This window comes from Plecotus auritus (assembly GCF_963455305.1).
Source record: "Plecotus auritus genome assembly, chromosome: 4".
Classification (NCBI taxonomy): Eukaryota; Metazoa; Chordata; class Mammalia; order Chiroptera; family Vespertilionidae; genus Plecotus; species Plecotus auritus.
Window position 1 is genome coordinate 103384132 of NC_137775.1, and position 27005 is coordinate 103411136.

General features: G+C 51.3%; 2 protein-coding genes across 8 annotated transcripts in view; one reads left to right on the forward strand and one right to left on the reverse strand.

The window, feature by feature from the left end:
• Window positions 1-23229, reverse strand: part of MOG (myelin oligodendrocyte glycoprotein) — a 35649-nt gene extending 12420 nt beyond the window's left edge. For 2 of the 4 annotated variants that reach the window (XM_080665244.1, XM_080665242.1), the window contains exons 1-2: window positions 23104-23225; window positions 1881-2065 (exon numbers count right to left, since the gene is read on the reverse strand). The gene's annotated coding sequence lies outside the window, so the exon portion shown is untranslated. Of the gene's footprint in view, window positions 1-1880; window positions 2066-2278; window positions 2321-23103 lie in introns of all 4 variants that reach the window. The other 2 variants (XM_080665243.1, XM_080665245.1) reach the window with 2 other exon arrangements.
• Window positions 23230-23239: 10 nt separating this feature from the next.
• The window catches only part of GABBR1 (gamma-aminobutyric acid type B receptor subunit 1), a 36289-nt gene continuing 32523 nt past the window's right edge, over window positions 23240-27005 (forward strand). Inside the window, exons 1-5 of one of the 4 annotated variants that reach the window (XM_080665237.1) lie at window positions 23353-23596; window positions 23783-23958; window positions 24438-24641; window positions 25567-25752; window positions 26957-26977. In XM_080665237.1, the coding sequence (XP_080521363.1) occupies window positions 23874-23958; window positions 24438-24641; window positions 25567-25752; window positions 26957-26977 (496 nt within the window). In that variant the 5' untranslated portion in view covers window positions 23353-23596; window positions 23783-23873. Of the gene's footprint in view, window positions 23597-23782; window positions 23959-24437; window positions 24642-25566; window positions 25753-26956; window positions 26978-27005 lie in introns of all 4 variants that reach the window. The other 3 variants (XM_080665236.1, XM_080665238.1, XM_080665239.1) reach the window with 3 other exon arrangements.

A 27005-nucleotide genomic window follows, 5' to 3' on the forward strand; every position in this document is an offset into this window, starting at 1 on the left:
TTGTGACCACATGGGGGTGGCCATCTTTGTGCGAGGGTGTGACAGTCAGTTTGCATATTACCTCTTTATTATATGGGATACTTAACAGCAGATGCCATGTATCAAGCTCTACATTAGGCATTGATTATAAAACTTGCAGCCAGACAGACAAAGCCCTGCCTTTATGAAGTTAATTCCAGGCTCACCCATCCATGCACCGAGGGCACAAGGCAGGGGTGTCAGGACACCCTTTTCCACCTTTTTGCTTCACATGGAACTTGGCTGTGAGCATCGGGCTCCTGGTGACTGCCTAATCCGAGGACCCGGTACAAAAGGAAACCTGCGCCGAGTGCAGGAACAGCCCTTCCTCCCCGCGGCAGTGCCACTCGCTGCGTGTCATAGGACTTGGTTTGCTTTTGCTAGTCAATGTGGCACTTCTTTAGGCACAGACATACTGAGGGGTGCACAGACTCCCCCACAGGGCAAGACAAGTGTGTGTGCCTGACTGCTCCGGTCCCCACGGTGCCCACGTCCCTGCTGAGAGGCGCCAGCAGAGAAGGTGGCACTGCTTCCTGTGGGAAGGGCAGACAGTGGGCAGTGGGCAGCTTAGAGCCGGTCCAGGGGGCCTCAAAGGTGTGGGAGGCAAGACCAGTCGGGCCTTGGCTCTAGGCCCCCCGCACCTGTGCTGTTATGCCATTGGACTTCACTTACAAAGCACAAACGGGGAAAGAAAATTCCTAAGAATTTCAAGACTGTGACAAAGGTGATTGAAAACCCCAATACAGTGTCTCCTTCTAAGCATGGGCCGTGCGCCTGCCCTGGTGCACCCCTGAAGTGCACCATGCCTCTATACAGAAGGAAGGGTCACAAAGAGCATGCACACCTGTGATTTTAATAAATGCTGATATATCCCCCTGCACGCAGTTGGGCACTTTATACAAAGACAGGCTCTAGGGAGCCAGGCTTTCTAGCCTCAGAGTGGGCACTTGTAAGGAGGCCCACTCACCCTGCGCTGGGCCTCTGCGTCCTCTCTGAAGGGAGGGACAGGCGCGGGCAGCGCATCAGGGAGGGGACAGGTGCGGGCAGCGCATCAGGGAGGGGACAGGCGCGGGCAGTGCATCAGCCGGCTGAGGATCACCCGGGTGAGCGTGCGGGGCACCCTTTGCAGCAGCCCTCAGAGATGCTGTCATTGCCTCTGCCCAGGGCATCTCCTGGGACTCCCTCTAGTGACACACATGCACGAGGAATTGGATGCTATCTTTCCACCTGTGTGGCCCTGTTTTCACAGCAGGTGTGTGTTTAATGTGTCTGGATATTCCATGAAGACTCAGTGACTGACAGACTGAAAGACGTTCTAATTTATATCCACTTAGCCAGTGTGGCATCGATGGGCTGGGGCTGCGCACAATGTGGGCCGAGCCAGGAGAGCCAGGGGGCTCTTCAGGCTGCTGTCCTCATGCCAGTGACAGTGCAGAGGAGGAACAGGGATGGCATCAGCCAATGACGCCTGCCAGAGGGTGAAGTTACTATCCTAAAATTTACCGATATTTTCATCTTTCATGAAGAAAAACACTCAGGGTCTTGAGGAGAGGCAAGACCCCAAACCACAGCCTGGACTGAGGCTGATGTAAACCCACAGGCCTCCCTCTCGCAATGCCCCCTCACCAAAAAAGATCAGGCCTCGTTCAGCAGGCGCGTAACTACAAGCGGCTTCGGAAAGGACCCAATGAGGCCACCAAAACCCTCCCAGAGGCACCTCTGAGTTCCTTGTGATGGCTGCAGACACAGAGCCTGGGATCCTGCCCCTCCCACTGCCGTGTGAAGACAAGAATGCGCCCTACGTGTTTGTGCGCTCCAAGCAGGCACTGGGTGGCCTGTGGGGTCCTCAGGCCTGTCCTCACCTGCTCTGTCATCATCAATGAAGGCTCCCAGCTGAGCAGCAGATCCAGTCCATCCAGTAGTCCATTGAAAGGCTCCTGGTCTAAACCGGTGGCCTCTGCCATGCTCCTCCTCCCCTGGGGATGTGCATCATATTGTCTGTGTTAGCATGTAGGGTTTCCAGCTGCCGCCTATTGTAGTAGTAAATCTGGTTTTTATATTTAAAAAAAAAGAAGAAGAAAAGCACTCAGCTTGTTGTGAATTGGGCACTTAGGCTTTTTCTTTATTTCTTCTCGAAATGCGAATGAATTGCTCCGATTTTGACCGAAATGCTGATGGTGGGGTGGAACAGGTAGGTGCCAGCCTCAGAGGCCATGGCCAGCTCAACACAAAGAAGCCTTCCTCCGTCAGGGCCGCCCACCTGGCTCTGGAAGCAGCGCGGGTGCTGGACGTGGTCCCCTCACTGTAGGTTGGTGCAAGAATACAGCCTCCTTACCATCGTTCCCACTCTCCCCCGCCCCTCTCCATGTCCCTGGCACCTTCCCTTTCCGCCAACATCCCCACAGGATCTTTTTGTTGTTAATCCTCACATGAGGATATTTTTTCCATTGCTTGTCGGAGGGAGGGAGGGAGAGAGGTGGCAGGGGGCAGGGGCGGGGAGAAAACATTCAACCAGGTACCTGCCCTTGACCAGGAATCAAACCCGAGACCCTTCGGTGGGTCCAACACTATAACCACTGAGGGCACCCCAGCCCCCTCCCACCAGGGCCAGGAGACACTCCTGGTCTCCTGCAGCTGACTGCCCTCTGCTTCCCCAGTGAGAACTGGTTACCAAGAGCCTTTCCAGGGGGAGGAAAAGGCCGAGGCAACAAGTACAAAAGCAGGCACCCCTCATTGCTGGTTCCGCAGACAAATCCTTTCTTGCCACGCTCACTGTACACTCTGCACACTCACTTCTCACTCACTGCTCACTGCCATGCTCACTGCATACTCTGCACACTCACTGCCACGCTCACTGTACACTCTGCACACTCACTTCTCACTCACTGCTCACTGCCATGCTCACTGCACACTCTGCACACTCACTGCCATGCTCACTGTACACTCTGCACACTCACTTCTCACTCACTGCTCACTGCCATGCTCACTGCACACTCTGCACACTCACTGCCATGCTCACTGTACACTCTGCACACTCACTTCTCACTCACTGCTCACTGCCATGCTCACTGCACACTCTGCACACTCACTTCTCACTCACTGATCACTGCCATGCTCACTGCACACTCTGCACACTCACTTCTCACTCACTGATCACTGCCATGCTCACTGCACACTCTGCACACTCACTGCATGCTCACTGCTCACTGCACACTCAGTGCACACTCACTGCTTACTGCCATACTAATTGCACACTCACTGCTCACTGCCGTGCTCACTGCACACTCTGCTCACTGCCACACTCACTGCACGCTCACTGCTCACTGCCATACTCACTGCTCACTCACTGCACACTCAGTGCACACTCACTACCATACTCGTTGCACACTCACTGTTGCACTAGCTGCACACTTTGTGCCATGTTCACTGCACACTCACTGCCGCGCTCACCACATGCTCATGCCCTGATTACCTCTTTCCTCCACTGTTTGCCTGAACTATCACAGGGAGAAGGAGGCCCAGGTGCCATTCTGCCCCAGTGCAGTCCTGGGCGGCACTGCTGGGGGCCGGTTACTAAGTAACTGCTCAGACCACAGGAAAACGCTGTGGTGGCCATTTTGGAACCAGCAGCTGTCTTTTTGCCCATAATTTGGGAACCTGGCAATTAAACATGGAGGGATAATTATGAGCCTGGAATTCCTGGGGCTCTTTCAGGACTTCTAATATCCCCATTCCAAAATATGGAGGACCCTGCATCTTCACACATAAAAGAAGCTCAGATGCAAATTCTCGCCCGCAGCCTCCGGCTTACTGTCCTGGGAGACCTGTGACCTTGGGCAGACAGCTTCAGCTTCTCCAACTATAAACTGGGAGTTACACCACCCATGTCATGGGGTTGACAGAGTAACACGAAACAAGGTACATAAAATGTTTAGGCCTGTTTCTGGCTTTCTCTCAAAATCCGTAATAATACCTACTGTGCGGGGCCTGTGCGTAGGAGGTCAGGCTGTGAGGACAGGACTTCCTGTTGCTCTCCCAGCATCCTCCTCGGTGTGCAAAAGCAAGGGATACATGATAGTATCACTTGGTTAAAAGAATGAGGGACAAAGTGGTACCCCATCTTTAGACCCCAGCTTTTATATACTCCTCTTTTTCAGGCTCTTGTGTCCCCTATCAAGCACTTTCTTGCATTCTAGTCCCCCTAGGTCATTATTTACACTTTCACTTGATCAACCAAATGTATTTATTTATTTGTATTGATTTTAGAGAGAGACCTCTATGTGAGAGAGATATGTGCATCCAGTGCCTCCTGTATGGGTCCCAACCTGGGATCCAACCTGCCACCCCTTGGTGCACAGGAGGACGCTCCAACCAGCCTGGCTCAACCAAGTTCACTCAGGGGTGAGAGGTTTGGACTTTTGGGTTGAAATTCTGTGTTAAGGACATTTGTCCTGATGGGGAACTTCGGGTGCCTGCTGGCCTGTAGGGGCTGCTTGAGGAGTGGGGACGACCTATGAGAGAGTGCTGATCGCTGCTCTGGTTGTGTTTCAGGGCCACTGGTGGGTTACCTGCAGCGAAAATTCTCTCCCGTCCCCTCACCTTTCACTTCTCTTAATGTTATTCCCACGGCCACCTGACGCTCAGCACAGGCCCGTGCCCTTCTCTGTCGTGCCCGCTTCCCTCTTATCCAGTGACGTTTCGCCCAGTGGCAGCTCGCCTTCGTGGACATGCCAGGGAACACTGGTGCTCCTGACCCACAGCACCCCACCTGGGCTGCTCAAGGACCCTCGGGGTGCCAGATGAGGAAACTGAGGTCCAGATTTTAGAATGATGAGCTCAGCCTCACCGCTGTGGCTCAGTCACGGAGCATCAACTATGAACCAGGAGGTCACAGGGCGGTTGCGGTCATGATCCCTAGTAGGTGGTGTGCAGGAGGCAGCCCCTTAGACGAGGATGCAATGATTCTCTCTCACGATTGGTATTTCTCTCTCTCCCTCCCTCTTCCTTCATCTCTGAAATAATTGAAAAGTATTTTTTAGCCCTGACCGGTTTGGCTCAGTGGATAGAGCGTTGGCCTGTGGACTGAAGGGTCCCAGGTTCGATTCCGGTCAAGGGCATGTACCTTGGTTGTGGGCACATCCCCAGTGGGAGGTGTGCAGGAGGCAGCTGATCGATGTTTCTAACTCTCTCTCCCTCTCCCTTCCTCTCTGTAAAAAATCAATAAAATATATATTTTTTTAAAAAGTATTTTTTAAAAGTAAACATAAAGTAAATGAATAAATAAATAAAATAAAATAATGAGCCCAGTCAAGTTGAATCAAACTCCGTTTTTCTTGTTGAATATGTTCTTTGACCAAACAGAATGTTTGGGTCCCATTTGCCCTTAGTTTTCAGCAGCATTATGAATGGTTGGTGTGGCCACGTCACCATCCTATATAATAAAACCCTGATATACAAATTGACCGAACGGTGGAATGACTGGTTGCTATGATGTGCACTGACCACTAGGGGGCAGCTCCTGCATTGAGCATCTGCCCCCGAGAGGGAGGCGACTGGCATCAGCAATTGGGGGGTGGGGCCGGCCAACAGGCAGTGCCAGGCCGCCAGCCAAGGTAGGTGCCAGCAGGGCCCCCCTGATCGCCCCGCTTATCTGTTGCCCCGCCTATCTGTCGCCCCGCAGATGGCCCTGATAACCAGCCAGGCCTAGAGACCCTACCCTATATATTGGGAACAGTCTCTTAGATTTAAAAATTAAGACCTGGCAAGACTACTCTAACTGTGAAAAAATAGGATCATGCAGCGATGACTTGCATGGACTCAGCTTGCACATTTTGTGGTCAGCCCTGATTCTGACACTTATAACTGTGACAAAGCCAATTGCTTAACTTCTCTCTGCTTCAGTTTTTCCACCCATAAGATTGGGAAAATGGTACTACTGCCTCAGAAGGATCATGTTATGTACTACTTTTTATAATCAGGGCAAAAAATGTAGCTGCCCATACAACAACAAGATGCCTTTCACCTGTATGAAAAGTATGGTCACTGGTGCATGCAGTGTCCCGGATTGCGAGAGGCATGTCCGACTGCCGGTTTAGGCCTGACATCCCCCGAGGGGACCCAGCTTGCGAGAGGATGCAGGCCAGGCTGAGGACCCCCACCCCCCACCCTCAAGCCCCCGTGCACAAATTTTGTGCACTGGGCCACTAGTATCCTATAGAATAAAGGCTAATATGCAAATTGACTGAACAGTGGAACTACCAGTCACTATGAGGAGCACTGACCACCAGGGGGCAGATGCTCAACGCAGGTCAGTGCGCTTCTACAGGGGGAGCACCCTCAGCCAGAAGCCCTGAGCCGGGCTCACCGCGGGCCTAAGCCATCAGTCAGACATCCCCCGAGGGGTCCTGGACTGCGAGAGGGCACAGGCTGGGTTGAGGGATCCCCCCCCCCCCAGTGCAGGAATTTTGTGCACCGGGCCTCTAGTATAACTATACCTAGGTATAGTTTTGTGATCAGAGATGTGTGGATGGTCTTTCTCTGTTGCTTGTGGGAGTGGGGCTCTAGGGGTGCTGCTGGAATGAGCACTTCCGCGAGAGGATGAGATATGGTAGCAGCTTTCTTTTCACGGAATTACATGCTCAGTTTCCAAGGTCCCGTTTCCCTTAGTCCCACCCGGCAGCTGAGCAGCTGGGGCTGCAGCAGAGCTCGGAGCCCGCCAGCGCCCAGAGCTTCCGTCCCCCAGGCGCTGGGCTGGCATGGTCTTCGCTAGTTGCAGTGAAGCATGGTAGCAATCATCTCAGGTAGAAACTGCTGTTCGGGTTCTGTACTTATTTGTTTGCTAAAACAATAGAAAGCTATTTTGATTTTCTGCACTTATGTATGCTATTCCAATACTCCATTGATGATGGTTTGAATATCCCATTGATTGTGATCTCACTGGTTACTGAAGCACATTCTTCTGGGAACCAGGACAGCTCAATTATCCCAAATTGTCTCAGTAGCTACAGATAATGCATTCCGGTTGACTCAGTGGTCCCGGAAACTGGACAGCACAATTATTCTAAATTGCCCCGGTGGTCCCAGATAATGTGTTTCTTTTGATTCAGTGATTTATGGATACTTTAGATAACTAACTTGCTCAATTTCGCTTCTGTAACTGAACCAGGTTCCTCATTCCAGACCCAAAGATGTAATCGATACCTTTGTGATATTCTGCATATAAACCAGAAGTGGCAAGCTGTTCGGGGCTGCGAGGTCTGGAGCGCTTTTGCTCCCTCCTATGCTGCCGGCTTTTAATAAATGACTCCATAATTCGACTTCTTGAGGCATCCTTTGTAAGATGGGGGTACACTACAACATTAGCCCAGCAGGCCATGGCGTGGCAGGAGAGCGCCCCTGCAACAAGAATCCCAAGGGTGCGAGAGCTGAGCTCGCCCACAGCCCACTCCTTCGTGGAGACTGACCAGCGTGGATCCCCCCTCACCGTGGCGCCTACCCCGCCATGGCCTTTCCCGGGGCGACTGCCTCACAAGCACCTTCCCTGCCGCCCAGACCAGGGCCTGGGGCTGCGCCTCTGCTCCACCGGTCCCTTCCACAGCGCCTGGGGGTCACCCTCCTGGGGGTCACCCTGCGGCCTCCTGGGCAGCTGCCGGGGCCTCCCCCCGTCCCCCTCTCCGTTATTCATAACTACACTAAATGACATCAGTATCAATTCCATCCCAGGAAAACGGTGAGGAAGAAAAACATATTAATACATCTGACTGTAAGCTTTTTAATATGCTTCCTGAAATGTTTTATTCGGTTACTGACTCACCAATATCAGCTCAAGCAGTGGGTTAACGCGACTTCCTCAGAGAAAACCAGGATTTGGGGAGGAGCCGGTAAACTGCACCGGGGCCTCAGAGCGGTGCGGGCGGGCTGACAGCGGGGCTGTGCGCACTCAGGGGAGGGCAGCGTGGGCACTGCGGCTTTGCGGCCGCCCCGCCAGGTGGCCTCCACGTTGTGGTGATTTCAACCCGCCCAGCAGCTGTGCGCCTGCACGTTCAGGCTACACGCTATTGCGTTCCAATCAGGGCTAGGAAACCCCACAGGCTTCCCAAGCACGGGATTCCCTCTTAATGGTATATACCGTCTGCTGTATTCTCACAGGGAGCATATGGCCTTTATAATAACGATGTTTTAAAAAGCTACAAAACAAACAAACCTGGAAAAGCTCCTTAGTCGGGAAAAGTGCTCAATCTCTGAAGGGACCTAAGCTCGCCTTGTCACTAGTGCCACCCAGTGGTCAAACTAAGTCACTGTTCTGCCGCTGAACTCAAAGCCAGGGCCGGGGGAGGCGGGGGACCCAGGCTGGAGTCAGCGGGGATGGCAGAGCGCTTGGTGGGGCGTGTCACAGTCACTTGCCAAAGCGGCACAGAGTTCACACTTGCTGCACTATTAATTCATCGCTGAATTTATGCAGGCCTAGGCGGTATGCGGCATACCAACACTGAATGCCAATCAATGGAGGAAATACGAATTTGCATTCATGTGGAGTTTTTAACCTCTTCAAAGTGCTTTCTACCATTGTATTTGTTCATCACAATAGTATGAGGCATAAGAAGATCAAATGGCTTTAGCTTCTTTTTCAGATGACGAAGGCAAGGCTGGAGGGGTGTGAACAGCCCACGGTCAGCCAGATGAGCATTGTCTGGGCAAGACCCGGAACCCTGGACTTGAGTGACCAGACTGGCATTCTGTTCCTGCTGCAGCTGAGTGTGCAGACATGCAAGCTTGATTTCATATTTAGATATTTTATTAGGAACCGTGACCTAGGATTCTCTAAGGTTGCTTTACCATTTCTGTAGCCTGTGCTTTGTTTTCTATCGCTTTTTATTATTTGCCCTACCATAACTCTGTTTGGAGAGCTAATTTTTAGCAATAGAGCTAAATTTATGTATCATTACTTTTTTTCTTATTAATCAAACATATTTTAACTTCCTTCAGTCTTCTAGTCACCACCATGTGTACATGTTGAATAATTCTACCCTAGAGTAAGGAAACTTGATATTTTTAAATGAGTGCTCATAACAAATATATGTATCTTTTTATTTTTAAACTAGAGGCCCGGTGCATGGATTGTGCACTGGTGGAGTCCCTCAGCCTGGCCTGTGGGGATGGGCCAACACCGGCTCTTTGACATCCCCTGAGGGGTCCCAGATTTTGAGAGGGTGCAGGCCAGGCTGAGGGACCCCCCACCAGTGCACAATCAGGGCCAGGGAGGGACTGTGGGAGGGCTCCAGGGCGTGTCCGGCCCGTCTCACCCAGTCCCCATTGGCTGGACCCCAGCAGCAAGCTAACTTACTGGTCAGAGTGTCTGCCCCTGGTGGTCAGTGTGCGTCATAGCGACTGGTCGAACGGTCAGACACTTAGCATATTAGGCTTTTATTATGTAGGATAATAAAGCTAGAGCATGGGCTTATTTTGCTGTCTTTCTGGATTCCAGTTCTTAAATCACCTGACCAGGCCTAAGGACTGTAAAGACCGACACCATGTCTCGGTCATGAGTGTGACCCCCAAGTGCCTGGCTTGTGCCTTACTACACACATACTCACTGACCAAATGGAAAAAGAAAACCTGTGGCCAACTGAGTTTTCTTTATACACTGGTGACACTTCCAGTGGCAGCTATAGAAGTCGCAATAGACAAATACTAACATCTTTACGAGCCCTTAATAACAGTGTCAATGCAAGGCAGGAAACACACTGTATCCTTATTTTCTCTTTCTGAGCAGACTTCTTGATGATGTTCTCTTTTTCAGGTACTGGTCCCCATTTGCCTGTAGTTTGGTAATTTCTGGCAAAATAACAAATTCACACAGGATTTACCCAATTCTACTTCCAGGAAATCCTTCTTTAGATAAATCCCTATATGTGGGAAATGACATATGTGTAAAGTTATTCAATGGAGCATGGTTTGTAACTGCAAAAGATTATAAACATCTTAAGCTCTATCAAAGGGGGCTTATTGCTGAGAAACAACAGCCATCTCGACACCCTATTGTTCATGTGTCCTCACGTGTCTCTGTGTCACCTCCAAGCAAGAAAACATAATGTTCCACTGTCTTTTTGCTCTTCTCCACCAAAATACACACGTGAAGAAGACTGCTTCTAAATAAACACAACAGACTGTAGGTGTACCTCACAATATAAAATTAAGACATTCTTATAAATTATGTTTTTATGAATTAAATTTGGTCTAAATTGATTCTATTCTAAATCCTTTTGAAATAAGGTGATTCTATGTCTAATTTATATTTATTGAGTTCATTCTAAGAAAGATATATCCATCCCCTCTGCCCCCAAAATAAAGAGAAGCCAACATCCTGAAAAAAATCTCAGCCTTCTTATTCGTTAAGGTTGAAGTAACTACAAGACAGAATTTGGAGTGTGCGTGACCCAGAGCGGGAATTACTCAGGAGTACAGTCCAGAGGATGGCGTGGCATGCAGCCTGTTCTAGCTGGGCCTCTACCCAGAGCCTTTCTCTTCTTCCCTGAGCAGGTCCCCCACCCTCACTCCCTCCACGTAAGCCACCATTTACTTTGTACGCATCCCTCCTGGGCTCCTGGAGTAAGAAGCCACATGACCTCAAACCACCTTAGGAAAATGAGTGAGGAGCTAAAAGATTCAAGGGCACTTGCTTGGTAAATCCCCCTGCTATTTCCTTTCTTCCTTCTTTCCCCTCCCGCGATTTTATCCCCCCCCCCACCCCAGGCTTCACTTGGGTTGGTGTAGGGAGGGGGACGCCCATGGGGCACTGGCTTCAGGAGAGAAAGCACAGGAGGAAGATGAAGGAAGACGCCCTGCTCTGCCCGCTGCCTGTTCGCAGCAACCAGGGACCATGGAGTCCCCAGTCCTTTCTTAATGCCTATCCATCTGGTCTGGGTCTCCTTTTTTTCCCACCCACTCGTCCATCCTACTTATAATTATCCAGACAAAATGAAAGTCTGTTCCAGACACAGTTGGAAATTCTCCACTCTTGTCTCAGTTTCATAACAGGGTTGTGGGACAAGACCACGGAGGCTGGTGCTTGGAGGGGCACTTTCTTAAGAGAAGCAGGAGAATAGCGACTGTCTTCCTGGTAACATCTGCTGTGGGGCTTGGCATTAGCGCTGTCCTGTGGTGAGCACTTGTGCAGGCAATGGAGATGGCACCTGGAGTGTGGGCAGAGGCCTGGCAGCGGCAAGGGATGTGCAGAGGGCCTGCCAGGCCTAATGCTGGAGAGGAAGCTAAAGCTTCAACTTGCAACCCTAAAGGCTACTTAAAAAAAAAGCCAGAATTTATATTTCTATTTAAAAACGTTCAAGGGACTTTAATAGAAAGGCCCAAAGGCTCAAAGATGTCCAGTTTACTGAAAGATCATCCTGAGGTGGCATCTGTTGGTCCCTCCATTGCTACAGCCACACTTGATCCTGGTTATTTATACACTCGGTAATTTTTCTAGTTGAGTAGCGATGATTTTCTCACCACCAGGGTCTCTCATAATGACGGAAATGCAATACCAGAAACAGTCATGGAACGTTTGCCGGGAGGAAAGGGCAATGGGCACCTGGCACTGTGGATGGCGAAGTATCAGCACCTCAGTGAGCGCAGATGCTGCCCAACGGGAACGTGTCCCTGGGGCTGCTCCATGCCAGGTGAGTCGACCCTAACAGGAATCTTACTCATGTAGTGGTTGCCCCCCTGTGGTTTCATCCGCAACAGCAATGCTGACCCACAGAGTACTCTCCATGGGTGCCTAAGGGGTGCTCCCCACAGCTGGCCATCAGGCTGAGCAGGGGCTTGGCATCAGATAAACAAATGTTCTCATCTTGGCTTATTATGTGTGAGACACTGGCAAATTATTCAATTCACTGGAGTTTCAGCTTCTCCATTTACAGAATAGAAATAGAAGTATCTACGTCAGAGAATGTAATAAGGAGTGGATGAGATAACTAAGCAAAGCAAACTGGTGACAGTAAAGCAAACACTATTATCATGACCCTGTGCTTCACAGGGCAGAGGGTTTGTGTGTGTGGAGAGTGTGTCCTGATTAGGGCCCGTGGAAGAAAGCATCCCATTTCACCAACACCCAGAAGGTCTTCAACAAACAACAGAGACCACCCAGAGTGAATGGGCTCGGGAAGCAAAGTGATAATTCTGTACAGCGCAGTGACAACTCACCTTCCTGTCAGAGATATTTTTGTTTATCTTTTTTTCCCTCAAGTTACAAAAATTCCCTTTATTTATTTATTTTTAACTTTATTGTTGTGAGTATTAGAGATGTCCTCCTCCCCCCCCCCCCCCCCATTGCCCTCCTCCAACAGAATCCTGCACCACCCCAGGCCTTCACCACCCTATTTATTGTCTGGGTCCCTGGGTAATGCATATCCTATATAATAAAAGCCTAATATGCAAATCAACCGAATGACAGAACGACCGGTTGCTATGATGCACACTGACCACCAGAGGGCAGACATTCAATGCAGGAGCTGCCTCCAGCCCACAGGCACCAGGCTGGTGGGGCCTCTCCCCCGATCATCTGCAGAGGGAGGTGACCGGCAGTGGTGGCAGGGCGATCGGGGGGCGGGGCCAGCCAGCGAGTGAGTGGCGCCCCCCCCATCTCCCCACTGGTTGCCTCCCAGGCAGGTGCCAGTGGGGGCCCCCAATCGCCCCACCAGTCACCCCGCAGAGGGAGGTGACTGGTGGTGGCGGTGGGGGCCAGGCCAGTGAGCGGGCAGTGCCAGGCCAGCCAGGGTGGGTGCCAGAAGCAGCCCCCTGATCGCCCCGCTGGTCACCCCACAGATCAGCCCTGATCACCAGCCAGGCCTAGGGACCCTACCCATGCATGAATTTCATGCACCAGGCCTCTAGTATGCATATAAGTTCATTGCTTAATCTATTCCCTTTCCCTCTACCCCCTTCCCTCTGAGATTTGTCAGTCTGTTTCATGTTTCCATGCCTCCGGTTCCATTTGTTTATTAGATTCCTTGTTCATTTACATTGATGTTTAGATTCAATTGTTGATAGATATGTATTTATTGCCATTTTAGTGTTTGTATTTTGATCTTTCTTCTTCCTCCTCTTCTCCTTCCTTCTCCTCCTCCCCCTTCTCCTCCTCCTCTTTTTCTTCTACTTCTTCTTCTCCTTCTCCTCTTCTTAAAGAATACCCTTCAACATTTCATGTACTACTAGTTTGGTGGTGATGAACTCCTTTAGCTTTTTCTTGTCTGGGAAGCTCTTTATCTGACCTTCAATTCTAAATGATAGCTTTGCTGGGTAGAGTAATATTGGTTGTAGATCATTGCTTTTCATCACTTTGACTATTTCTTGCCAATCCCTTTTGGTCTTCAAAGTTTCTGTTGAAAAATCAGCTGACAATCGTATGGGTGCTCCCTTGTAGGTAACAGGGGGCTTTTCTCTTGCTGCTTTTAAGATTCTCTGTTTGTCTTTAACCTTTTGGCATTTAATTATGATGTGTCTTGGTGTGGGCCTCTTTGGGTTCCTCTTATTTGGGACTCTATGTGCTTCCTCGGACTTGCATGTCTATTTCTTTCACCAGATAAGGGAAGTTTTCTGTCATTATTTTTTCAAATAGGTTTTAATTTATCTTCTCCTTCCAGCACCACCACTATGCGAATGCTGGTACACTTGAGGTTGCCCCAGAGACTCCTTATACTATCTTCATATTTTTGGATTCTTTTTTTTTTCTTTTTGCAGTTCTGATTGGGTGCTTTTTGCTTCTTTAAATTCCAAATCACTGATTTGATTCTTGGCATCCTCTACTCTAATGTCGATTCCCTGTAAATTATTCTTCATTTCAGTCAGTGTATCCATCATTTCTAACTGCTCCTTTTTTATGTCGTTGACATTCTCACTAAGGTTCTTGAAGTCCTCACTAAATTCCTTGAAGTTCTTTTTTTTTTTTTTAAATATATTTTTTATTGATTTTTTACAGAGAGGAAGGGAGAGGGATAGAAGTTAGAAACTCCGATGAGAGAAACATTGATCAGCTGCCTCCTGCACACCCCCCTAATGGGGATGTGCCCGCAACCAAGGTACATGCCCTTGACCAGAATCGAACCTGGGACCCTTCAGTCTGCAGGCCGACGCTCTATCCACTGAGCCAAACCGGTCAGGGCCCTTGAAGTTCTCTTTAAGTTCCTTAAGCATCCTTATAACCATTGTTTTGAATTGTGTATCTGATAGCTTGTTTGCTTCCATTTCATTCAGTTCTTCTGTTCTTTCATTTGTGACATGTTTGTCTTCACATATTGGTTGCTTCACTGTGTTTGTTTCCATGTATTAGGTAGAGCTGCTTTGTCTTCCAGTCTTGGTAAGTGGCCTTGTGTAGTAGGTGTCCAGTAGGGCTCAGTGGCTGAGCCTCCCCAGTCACCTGAGCTGGGCACTCTAGGTGTGCTCCTGTGTATGCTGTGTGCACTGTCCTGCTGTAGTTGAGCCTTGATTGCTGTTGGCATAATTGGGAGGGATTGACCCCCAGGCCAACTGGCTGTGCAGACCAGCTGTGACTACAGTGGAAGAGCTGTTGTGCAGGAGACCCCCCTGCCTTCCTCTGGAGCAGGACTTGCTTCTATGGAGCTTTGGTGCTTACTGAGTCTGCTCCTTGAGAACATCATTCATGTATGTGGTGGGGTTAGGGTAAGGGCCGGCAAAAGTTACAGAGCAATCTGCAGATTGCTGCTACTTGTGTTGGGTTTGGAGGTGCCCAGGAGAGGCCAAGCTATGAACCAAGGCAGGCTGCTGCTAGTGCAGGGCCTGGGACCACTTGGCAAGAGGTATGGGACACACTGAGGCCAGCTGCTGCTTGTTTAAGAAATTTTAGAAAAGTCTGAAGCCTGAGCCAGGACAGGCTATTCATATGGAAAAGCCACTGCAAATTGGGTGGGGCGGGGTCTCAGAGAATCACCAGGGCTGGGTGAACAGTGTGGGCCAGGTTGATGGAGACCGAGATATGGCGACTCCCTGTTGCCATCGTGGCAGGGAGGTCTCAGCAAGGAACAATGGCCTCTGTCAACACTTTTGTCTGGGAGAAAGCTGCCCCCAGTTCTTGCCCTGATTCCAGACTATTTAGTTCATCCCCATATGTCCCTGGATCCTTCCAAGCTGCTGCCCCAGTGCTGGAGCTCAGAGGGAGTGAGTCTGAGTAAATCTGTGTACTGGTCCTTTAAGAGGCACTGCCTGGGTCTCCAGCAGCCTCTGTCATTCAGCCACAATCCCCACTGGGTTTTACATCCCAAAGTTATGGGGACTTCTCTTCCCAGCACTGGGACCCTGGGCTGAGGGGTTCAGTGTGGGGCTGGGACCCCTTGCTCCTCACAGGGGACCTCTGCCCCTCCCAATTAAAAACATGCCACACGTGGGTGTCGGACCAGCCTGTTCCTTGCCTTTGCCCCATCCTACATCTCAATGTGCTTCCTTTTTACTTCTCTAGTTGTAGGGTTTCCATTCAGCTGGATTTCAGGCGATTCTGAATGATGGCTGTTCTGGGGTTTAGTTGTAATTTTGATGTGGTTGTGGGAGGATGGGAGTATCAATTTACCTACGCCACCACCGTGGCCCCTCCCACTATTTATTTATTTATTTATTTATTTATTTATTTATTATTTTTTTATTAAATAAATCTTTATTCAGATTATTACAATTATTTCTCCTTTTTTCCCCCATAGCTCCCCTCCACCCATTTCCCACCCCACCTTCTGCCCTTACCTACCCCCCACTGTCCTCATCCATAGGTGTATGATTTTTGTCCAGTCTCTTTATGAACCCCCCCATACCCCTTTCCCCCTGAGAATTATCAGTCCACTCCCTTTCTATGCCCCTGATTCTATTATATTCACCAGATTATTCTGTTCCTCAGGTTTTTAATTTACTTGATTTTTAGGTTCACTTGTTGATAGATATGTATTTGTTGTTCATAATTTTTATCTTTACTTTTTTCTTCTTCCTCTTCTTTAAGAATACCTTTCAGCATTTCATATAATACTGGTTTGGTGGTGATGAACTCCTTTAGCTTTTTCTTGTCTGTGAAACTCTTTATCTGCCCTTCAATTCTGAATGATAGCTTTGCTGGGTAGAGTAATCTTGGTTGTAGGTTCTTGCTACTCATCACATTGAAAATTTCTTGCCACTCCCGTCTGGCCTGCATAGTTTCTGTTGAAAAGTCAGCTGACAGTCGTATGGGTGCTCCCTTGTAGGTAATTAACTGTTTTTCTCTTGCTGCTTTTAATATTCTCTCTTTGTCTTTTGCTCTTGGCATTTTAATTATGATGTGTCTTGGTGTAGTCCTCTTTGGATTCCTTTTGTTTGGGGTTCTGTGGGCTTCCTGGACTTGTAAGTCTATTTCTTTCACCAGGTGGGGGAAGTTTTCGGTCATTATTTCTTCAAATAGGTTTTCAGTATCTTGCTCTCTCTTTTCTTCTGGCACCCCCATAATTCTGATGTTGGTACGCTTGAAGTTGTCCCAGAGTCTTCTTAGATTATCTTCAACTTTTTGGATTTTTTTTTTTGCTTTTTGCTTTTTCGGTTGAGTGTTTTTTGCTTCTTTGTATTTCAATTCTTTGACTTGATTTTTGTGTTCCTCTTGTCTGTTTTTGGGTCTCTGTATAATATTTTTTATTTCAGTCAGTGTATGTTTAATTTCTAGTTGGTCCTTTTTCATCTCTTCGAGGGTCTCGTTATATTTATCGGCCTTTTCTAGGATATTCTTAAAAAGCCTTATAACTGTGGTTTTGAATTCTATGTCCAGTCGTTTGTTTTCCTCCATTTCTTTTGTTTGTGATCTGATTCTTAGACGCCGCATTTTCACTGCTTCCCTGGGTTGGTAGATTTGTGTGCTAGGTTTCCAATTTGGCCTAGTGGGTCTGCCTCCCCAGTTAACCTGAGGTGGACACTCTTGGTGCACCCCTTTGTGGACTGTGTGTACAGCCTTGTTGTAATTAAGTCTTGATTGTTGTTGGTGTAACTGGGAAGAATTGACCTCCAGGCCAGTTGGCTGTAAGGATCAGCTGTGTCTATGCTGGGAGAAGCCCGGTGCTGGAGACAGCCTTATAGGATTAGACTTGCCAAATTGCAATAGCCTCTGTGCTCAGCTTGGATGGGGTGGAGTCTCAGTCTTGGCTTCCCGTCAGCCTTGCCCTTGCGCGCACGTGTGTGCCTTCAGTCCTCTGCCTTCCCGGCTCCCGATTCTCCGCCCGAGAGTCCAGACTCCCCCCACAAGAGCGTGGGTCCCCAGGAGCTCGCCTGGAACTGGGGTTCACTGCAGTCAGAACTGGGGCTCACTTCAGTCAGAACTGAGGTTCAGTGCCGTCAGGAGCCTCTCACTCCCTTCCGCTAGTGAATGCCTGTGGCAGCCTCCGCAGCCTTTGTGCGCACTGGCGCGAGCGGACTTTCAGTCCTCCGCCTTCCCCGGCTCCTGAGTCTCCGCCCGAGAGTCCAGACTCCCCCCACAAGAGTGTGGGTCCCCAGGGGCTCGCCTGGAACTGGGGTTCAGTGCAGTCAGAACTGGGGTTCAGTGCGGTCGGGGGCTTCCTTCCCCGTTCCGCCAGAGAAAGTCAGCCAGGCTCTCAGCCGCCCTTCCTCTCTGCGCGCACAAAGCCCCTTTGCCGTACCTCCAATTCTCTGTGAGCTTTTCTCTATCCTTCTAGTTGTAGAATTTTCACTCAGTCAGCTTTCCTGCGGTTCTGGATGGTGTCCGTTCTGTCTTTTAGTTGTAGTTTTGAAATTGTTGTGCGAGGCAGCAGTTTAGGTGTTTACCTATGCCGCCATCTTGGTTTTCCTCCCCTTTAACAAAATTTTAAAGGGCCCCTCCCACTCTTTAGTGATCTTTTATTAAGCTTCTAACCAGATAGCAGGCACTGTTCAGCCCTTGTAGTGGGAATGCAATGAGCACCACAATCAGGGGCCCTGTCTTTGCAGGGCTTAAGTTCTGGTCAGGAAGGCAGATATTAAATAAATAATTCCATAATTATTTCAACTGCCACTGAATGATGAATACAATGTGCTATGAGAGTCACCAGCAGGGTGAAGTGTGGGGTCTAGTCTGAAGAATTCAGGGAGGTGACACTTAAGCTGTTAATGAGGTAAAGATGGCATGGGGTGAGGAGGCTGAGGGGGACACTTGCAGGCAAAAAGAACCTGGTGTTATTGGAATGGGACTTGAAAGTATGTGAGCAAGTTAAAGAAATGCGATCCAGCCAGCACAGCTGGGTATTTTGAGTGAGATTAGCCCCTGTTCTCTTTGTTGGTTGTGTGACCTCGGGCAGTTGATTTAAACTTCCTGAGCTGCAGTTCCCTCATTATGGAGTTATTACCATACAGAAATAACTGAAAGCATTAGGAGCGGTGTTAGGTTTTTTTGTAGTTATGCACCAATAAGTTCTTATGTTTCTGTGCTGACTGAAGTGCACTAATACTGAAAGCATCTGAAGGGCTCTACTTGTCATGCTGGCTCCTAGCATTTCAGAGTGGCAGCTGGGGAAGACAGGGCAGGAAGGTTAGGAGACACTTGTGGACTCTTGACGCTAAAGAGCTTGCTTCCCATCAGCTCGACTTTCCCTTCTGCAGCATCGAAATGGGATGTTTGGGCCCCTGGACCTGGCTGACCCACTGTAATAGGGGCATGGTTTCCAAAGAGGCCTTTATGGGGGTTCTCGCTGGGGTTTCTATGCTATTTCTGAGTAGAATTTTTATTATGTTGCCTCAGATTTGTTCATTTGACTTCCAGAACATCTACTTGTAAATATTTTCTCATGTTTATACTTTCAGTTCCACACACCCTTTTCTGTAACTCCAAAATCCACAATGCTCTGGAAATCAAAAATTTTGTTTCCAACTCATTTGGTGGAAAACCTGCCCTGATTTGCATTCATTTTGTGGCAAAATCAGATGTGAAGTTATATATAGTCTTTGTTTACTCCACCAATGTTAATAATCATGCATTTTTCTGGAGAAACACAACTGTGCTTACTATGGGCATTAGACCTGCACATACATATGAAGTATTAGAGTCTTCAAGCTTCCTGTACTTTCTAATACAAAACTCGGGGAGATGTGTCATTTTTACTGTATTATTTGGGCAGTGTGCTATGTGCTTTGAATAAATGTACAATCATTACAGGTAGCTGAATTTGACATAGTGGCAGAGACAATTTTATTGCAGCTAAATGAACAGACTAAATCCTACCAACCAATAGCATACACATGTTATGATGCATATGCTTTTCACACTGGTATGAATAATTGTGTATAGATATTCAAATCCATTTAAATATAATTATATTAGAGGCCCAGTGCACAAAATTCGTGCACGGGGTCTGTGTGTCCCTCATCCCAGCCTGCACCCTCTCCAATCTGGGACCCCTCGAGGGACATCCCTCTCACCATCCAGGACTGCTGGCTCCCAACTGCTCGCCTGCCTGCCTGCCTGATTGCCCCTAACCGCTTTTGCCTGCCAGCCTGATCACCCCCTAAATGCTCCCCTGCCAGCCCAATTGCCCCTAACTGCCCTCCCCTGCCGGCCTGGTCACCCCCAACTGCCCTCCCCTGCTGACCCGGTCACCCCTAACTGCCTTCCCATGCAGGCCTTGTCCTTCCCAGCTGCCCTCCCATGCCGGCCTGGTTGCCCCTAACCACCCTCCCCTGCCGGCCCGATTGCCCCTAACTGCCCTCCCCTGCCAGCCCAGTCGCCCCCAACTGCCCTCCCTTGTAGGCCTGGTCCGCCCCAACTGCCCTCCCCTGCTGGCCTGATTGCCCACAACTGCCCTCCCCTGTTGGCCATCTTTGACCACATGGGGGTGGCCATCTTGTGTGTTGGAGTGACGGTCAATTTGCAGTTCTGGGCTATAGGCTCTCAGGGTTGGTAGAAGATGAAGAGAGGAAAGAAAGTGGAAGTATGGGAAATAAAATGAACATGAAGTTTTGTAATTCTTTTTTTAATTACTGGTAAAATATATTTCTATTGATTTCAGAGAGGAAGTGAAAGGGAAAGAGAGAGAGAAACATCAATAATGAGAGAATCATTGATCGGCTGCCTCTTGCATGCCCCCCACTGGGGACTGAGTCCGCAACCTGAGCATGTGCTCTGGACTAGAATCGAACCTGGGACCCTTCAGTCTGCAGGCCGACGCTCTATCCACTGAGCCACACCGGCCAGGGCAGATTGGTAATTCTTAAGTAATCTGAGTAGGAACTCCACATCTTTATGAAAACAGCCAAAACCTGCAAAAGGAGGTGTGTCACCAAAGGCACCAAGGGTAGAGGGGTGGGCGAGGCATGGCATCCAGGCCAGCGTCTTCTCAGATCCTTCGGGAGAGGACCTTGTGTGTAAGGGGGAGAGTCCTTCGGGGAGAGGACCTTGTGTGTAAGGGGAAGAAGGAAGCGGACTGACGTGGGGAAGGTGGGGTTACGATACTCAAACAGTGGTGGGGGAAGGACCTCAATAAATGTCCCCGAGGAATATATGGGCCAGGAATCTGGAAAGTGACATTGGAGGATGAAAAGGTGAAAGGAGGGAGTTGTAGCTACTGGTGGAAGCTGAGCATTTGAGAGGTAAATATGATTAGAGCTTCTGCCCACATCCACATCCCCACATGCTTCTGCCCAAGTGACAGGTGCGGGCACACTATTTCAACGCACTTCAGGTTTAACAGAACCCAAAACTAAAAACTAACAACAACAACAAAATGGTTGTAAAGGTAAAGGTAACACCCATAAAACATTTGAACAAAAATTGAACCAATATGACAAAAGAAGTTATGCAATAATTCAGGCCACTGAGGCAATACTACTAACATTTTGATGTATTTTCTTCCAGCTTTTTAACTTATATATGCCACGGCTGTATGAATTTTGTATCCTTTTTATTCTCAAATTCTCTTTTTTTCAATGTTAATATCATTGGAAGATACTTTTTTAAAAAATTATTTTTGTTACTCCTCACCTGAGGATATTTTCCCATTGCTTTTCGACAGAGTGGAAGGAAGGGAGGGAATAGGGGGGGAGAGAGAGAGGGGGAGAAAGATACATCGATATGAGACATATTGATTTGTTGCTGCCACTTCCCACTCCCCCCTCCTCCTCAGGCTGGGGAAGGAACCTGCAACCCAAGTAACGTGCCCTTGACCTTGACCGGGAATCAAACCTGTGCCCTTTGGTGCGCTGGTGGACGCTCTAACCACTGAGCACACCAGCCAGGGCAGGAAGATACTCTTTTAAACATGTTTTCACAACTATTCCTTTGAATAGATGCATTCCAACGCACTGAACCCAGATCTGTGATTCGGACATTCCGGTTGTTTCCTTTTCTGCTGGTAATGAACATCACCAAGATACTTTCAATTCCTACAATACAGATTCCTCTTTTCCAAGGGCTTCCATCATTCCACCCCCTCATTTCAGGCAGGACTCCAGGAAAGCCGGACAAGCTACCAGAATGAAGCACCTTGGGAACTTCTTTGTGGGTTCCCTGAAGAGCCCCACTCAGCTGCTCCCCTGCAGGGAGGCCCTCTTGTCCGGAAGGGTGTCCTCTGGCACTCAGCCATGCCAGGGCCTGAAGGAGCACAGAGGCCGCAGTCTAGGAAGCCTCCCATCCACAGGACACTCTCCTGGTGTCAATTTGGCTCTGCCCTGCCAGGAGGCGGCCACTCACTGGCGAGGTGGCTGTCCTTTTGAGTGGTTAGAACCCTGCCCCACTCTCTACTCTCTTTTTAAAAAAATATTTTTTACTGATTTCAGAGAGGAAGGGAGAGGGAGAGAAACATCAATGATGAGAGAATCATGGATTGGCTGCCTCCTGCATGTCCCCCACTGGGGATCGAGCAGCATCCTGGGCATGTGCCCTGAATGAAAACTGAACCGTGACCTCCTGGTTCATAGGTGTACCCTCAACCACTGAGCCACACACGGACTCCACTTCTTCTCTTCTGCCCATTTTCTTGCTGAGTGGTTCTCAACTAGTCCCTAGGGAGCGTTTTATAAATGTGTGGGCTTTCTTTTTGTAATTGCAGCCCCGGATGGGGTGCAACAGCCCCTGGCTATGGGGTAAGGTGTTCCAGAGCACAGCCCGCACAAAGAAGAACTGCCTCGCCCCGGTTCTCAAATGTCGCCGGGGACGTCCACTCATGTAGGTGAAATCTATGTTTAATTATCTGAGTCTAAAATTTAACACGGTCCCAAAGCCGGTTTTCATACCCAGTGAACTTTCTAGGAATGCAGTTACAGCTGTGTGACTTTAGGGAGGGTGGCCGCTAGGAGTGCGCAACGCCTCTTCCATCTGGGCGCCAAGGGCGACGGGCGGCAGCTCCCGTAGGCGGGCAGCAGCGCCACCCCGCTCCCCGGAGCTCACCACCGCTGCCAGTCAGGCCTCAGCACTCACACGTCATAAGAGTGTGCATGTTATTTTACTACAAATTACGTTTTTTCATCTCCCTTCATGTTACAGACAGGGACGCATGTGGTTTTCTTAAAGTTGCACGTATGTAGGTAGGTTATATTATCGATGGACTTCAAATCAGCACAGGGAAGTAGTCATCACAAAACGTTTGTTATGAAAAAGTTCAAGACTGAGCCCCTCGGTGCTGATGGGCCGCACAGTGCTTGGTTCCCCCGCCCCTCGCGGGCCCAGCTGACGCCGGTTCCTCTCCCAAAGCCCCGCGCAGGGCCACCGGGCGCCTCCTCGGCCCAGGGCCCCCGAGGCCCGAGCTCTCCGGCTCCCGAGCGGCCGGCCGTTCCTCCGCCCGGAAGCACCGATGGCCCCGCGGGACCCAGAAGATGATGCGGGCTCCCACCCTCTCTGGGAGACTCTTGTCTTTGCCGTTTTAAAAGCCTCCTCCTGTCCCCTTTCTCCCCTTGGTAGCCCCCTCCCGTCTTCGGCTTCCAGTCTGAGCAGCAAAGCGGGGCGAATGGGCCCCGGCCCCGGGCTCTCAGTCCCCGCCCCCTCCTGGCGCGCTCCGGAGGCGCGGACCCCTCGCGCCCGCTCCCGCCGCTAGGCCCAAACGTCTCCTTCCCTCCCCTCCGCCTCCTGCGCTCCAGGCCCGTCGCCTCTCTACTCACCCAGATCCCAGCTGCCTCCCTTTGTTGTGCACCGCCCTTCTCCGCCGGAGCCCGGCTCCGTGCCAGTCCCGCTCCCGTGCCGCAGGGCCCCGCCAAGCGCGCGCCTCCCCGCGGTGGGCGGGGCGAGGCGGGGCGGGGCGCCGGTCCCGGCTGGGCAGTGGGAGGGCCCTCGCCGCTCTCCCCTCTCTTCCCCCGCCCGGCCTCCCTCCCAACCCTCCCTCTTCCCTCCGCCCGAGCTTTCCCGGTCCCCGGCGCCGCCTCCTTCGCTCCGGGCTCCCCGCTCCCACGGCCGCCGCCGCGGGGAAGGAGAGACGGGGGTGGGGTCGGGAAACGAGAGGAGGTCGAGAGCCTGGCCGGGCGGCTCCCGGGTTCCAGGGCCGGAGGAGGGGAAGGTGGAGAAGAGGAAGGCGGGGGAGAGACGAGGGGAGCTGGGAGGAGCGGCCGGGCTTGGGCCTTGAGGCGGGAACCGCGGGGGAGCTGGGCCGGTGCCGAGGTAAGAGCCGGGCCCGGGCGGCCGCCGGGCCCGGGCGCGCTGGGCGGGGCGGGGGCGAGGAAGTGGAGCCCCGCGAGGGCGGAGGCCCGGGGAGGCTGCGGGCGGTGGGACGGCGTGATCCCCTCGCCCCTGGCCGCCCAGCTCCGCCCCCGCCTCCTCACCGGGAGTCTCCCGTTCCCGGCGCAGCGGGTCGGAGCCCGGAGGCTACGGGGAGGCCGGCCCGGCCCGGGAGCGCAGTGCCGGCCCCGCGGGGCTCACACCGCCGCCTTTCGCTCAGATGCCGCCGCCGCTGCTGCTGCTGCTGCTTTTCCTCGGCCCGCAGGGCGCGGGCGGGGCGCAGACCCCCAACGCCAGCGCAGAAGGTGCACCCCACCCCCACCCCTCTGGGTCCTCGTTCCGGCCCCGCCAGCCTGGCCACCCCTGTATCCCCGCTGCCCTTCGGCCACCCCGCCGCCCGCTGGGCCCCTCCTTGCGACCCGCGCGGTGCCTCAGCTCCGTCCGCTTGGGCCCTCGTCGCCACCCAGCCCTGCCCTTTCCTGGTCCTCCCAGCCCTCCCAGGTAGCCTTGTGAGAGCCTCTCACATCCCAACTCAACTCCAATGTCCTTCCGGCTCACTCGCACATCACACCCCCACCATCTCTCAATTACTTTTCTCCGTACCCGACCGGCTCCTTTCCTCCCCACTTGTGGGCTCCGGACTCTTATGAGCAGAGTTCTGCTCGGTACCCTCTGCCTCCCACCCCCCACCCCCGTCCTCCCGGCCCTGGGACCCCGCCCTAGCCTCTCCGCCCCGCGGCTGACTCGCCTCCCGCCCATCCCGCTCCTTCCCGACTCCCCTCAGGTTGCCAGATCATACACCCGCCCTGGGAAGGGGGCATCAGGTACCGGGGCCTGACTCGGGACCAGGTGAAGGCTATCAGCTTCCTGCCCGTGGACTACGAGATTGAGTACGTGTGCCGCGGAGAGCGCGAGGTGGTGGGGCCCAAGGTCCGCAAGTGCCTGGCCAACGGCTCCTGGACGGAGATGGACACCCCTAGCCGCTGTGGTGAGTACCTCCCAGTGCCCCTCACTGTCAAGACCATTCCTCTCACTGCCTCCCACTCCAGCATTATGTTCGTCAGCCAGCACCTGGACTCCAGTGCAACTAGTGCACAAACAAATGCATGTCGGAGGGACTTGCTGTGCGGAGGGACTTGCTGTGCGCAGTGAGGCAGCGGTTACAGCCTGCAGTTCCGCTCCCCTTTCCTCCACTAGGCCACTGCACATGGATGCCATAGCCTGGTTATCCATCTTGTGAGTTTATTCTCTTCAAAGGTTATTAGTGGCAGATGATGCAAAAACATTCTAAAATGACATCACATTTCCGAATACCTGTCTCTAATGCAGAGACTTGCACACCCAAGAGACAGAGTCCAGTCTAGCATGAATACAAGCCACGTAAAATACAAAAGGCAAATGTGATTGCATCTAAAGTCACCTCCCTCCTCCCATCGCCGGCCAGAACCGCCCACTGAAGAGCGCGCCTTTTGTGTGCTTATAGCTCCATCTTGGGTTCCTGCTTGGCAGTGCTTTTCCTCTTCTCCCGTGGGAATGTGTGGGTGCTTCAGGGCTAAGGGGGCCTGGAAGCCGAGGCTGATCCTTTTTGCGCTGATTTCCTGCACTGTGGGAGGCTTGTGGGCCCCAATCCACAGCTGAGCCTCCTGCTCTCTAAGAGGCAGGAGCCTTCTTCACCCTGCCTCTCTTTATGTCAGTGGTCGGCAAACTCATTAGTCAACAGAGCCAAATATCAACAGTACAACAATTGAAATTTCTCTTGAGAGCCAAATTTTTTAAACTTAAACTTCTTCAAAATAGACTCGCCCAGGCCGTGGTATTTTGTGGAAGAGCCACACTCAAGGGGCCAAAGAGTCACATGTGGCTCGCGAGCCACGGTTTGCCGACCACTGCTCTATGTTCATGTCTCTCCACAGTCCGAATCTGCTCCAAGTCATATTTGATGCTGGAAAATGGGAAGGTGTTCCTGACGGGCGGGGACCTCCCAGCCCTGGACGGAGCCCGGGTGGATTTTCGATGTGACCCTGACTTCCATCTGGTGGGGGTCTCCCGCAGCGCCTGCAGTCAGGGCCAGTGGAGCAGCCCCAAGCCCCACTGCCAGGGTGAGGGAGCTGCTGCCTGCCTGCAGCCTGAGCTGGGAGTGGGCGGGGGGGGGGGAAGGAGGGCTCTGGGGAGGCGAAGGCCAAGGCCCAGCTTCTTCCTCACCCACCGCCCTGGCCCCCCCGCCCCTCCCGCAGCCGCTCGGAGGAGCCGGTGTTGGGTGGGGCTTCCTTTATGTACCTTCCTCTTCCCTGTCTTCTGCTCCCAGTGCTTGGCCTCACCTTTTCTCCATTATGAACCTCACCCTCCATCACCCTCCTTAAGGTTTAAATTCCCCAGTTTTCCCTAGCTCCAGTCCCTTTTTCTAAACTTTGAACTTTCTATGCATAAACCGACCCCTCCCCATTTATTGTATAACTGGATTATTGTACAGACTCAGAAATAAATCACATCATACTTAGAGAAGTTAAGATTGGGAAGAATATATGAGTGGAAAGTTATCAGGATAAAATTAAAAAGGCTTAAAACTGGGGGCAGAACTGTCAGAGCACAAGGAGGAGCCTCTGCCCCCGCGCAGACAGCCCCCCGCCCTCCCTCCGAGGCCCCACCCCTCACTGCTAGCCCTTCTGGGTCCAGGCCTGCACACTGCCCCTGGGCATCCCACCTCCCCTGGCAGCTCCTCCCCTGGGATGCAGGCACACCTTCGCTTTCTCTACCCTTGTCCACTCTTTTCGGATCCTCAGCTTCTCAATTATTCTGCTTGCAGTTTATCATTCCATTGTGGCAAGTAGGAGTCCCTCGAGGCTGGATTAACCACGAAGTGAATGAGGCAAGCTTCGGGATCCTTGTGCTCTAACAATGTGTCCGCATGGGCATAGGTTTTTTGTAAAATGCATAGGATATTTTAACAGCAATAGCTTAAAAGCAATTGTATTTGTAATTGTTTTCTCTTAAAGAGAGACCCCCCCCCCCAATTTATAATATTTAGGTTCCACCAATCAGGATCTGCCCATGTCTTAGCTGTAGGCATTTCTGTCTCAAATTCTGTCGTCCTACGAAAAAACAAACAACCAAACAAACAAAACCAAACCCAAGTCCTGACCCACAGTCCGCCTCGATCTCATCCCCAGGCACCCTCCCCTCAGAGAGGCAGGCTCCCGCTCTCCCCCGCCTCCGGCCCGGACAGGTGTGGGGGGCTGGGGGTGAGGCCGGGGAAGCCGGGCGCCCGTGGTAACTCTTCTCTGATCCCGTCTCTCCCGCTGCCAGTGACCCGAACACCGCACTCAGGTGAGAGGAAAACCCCACGCGCCCACCC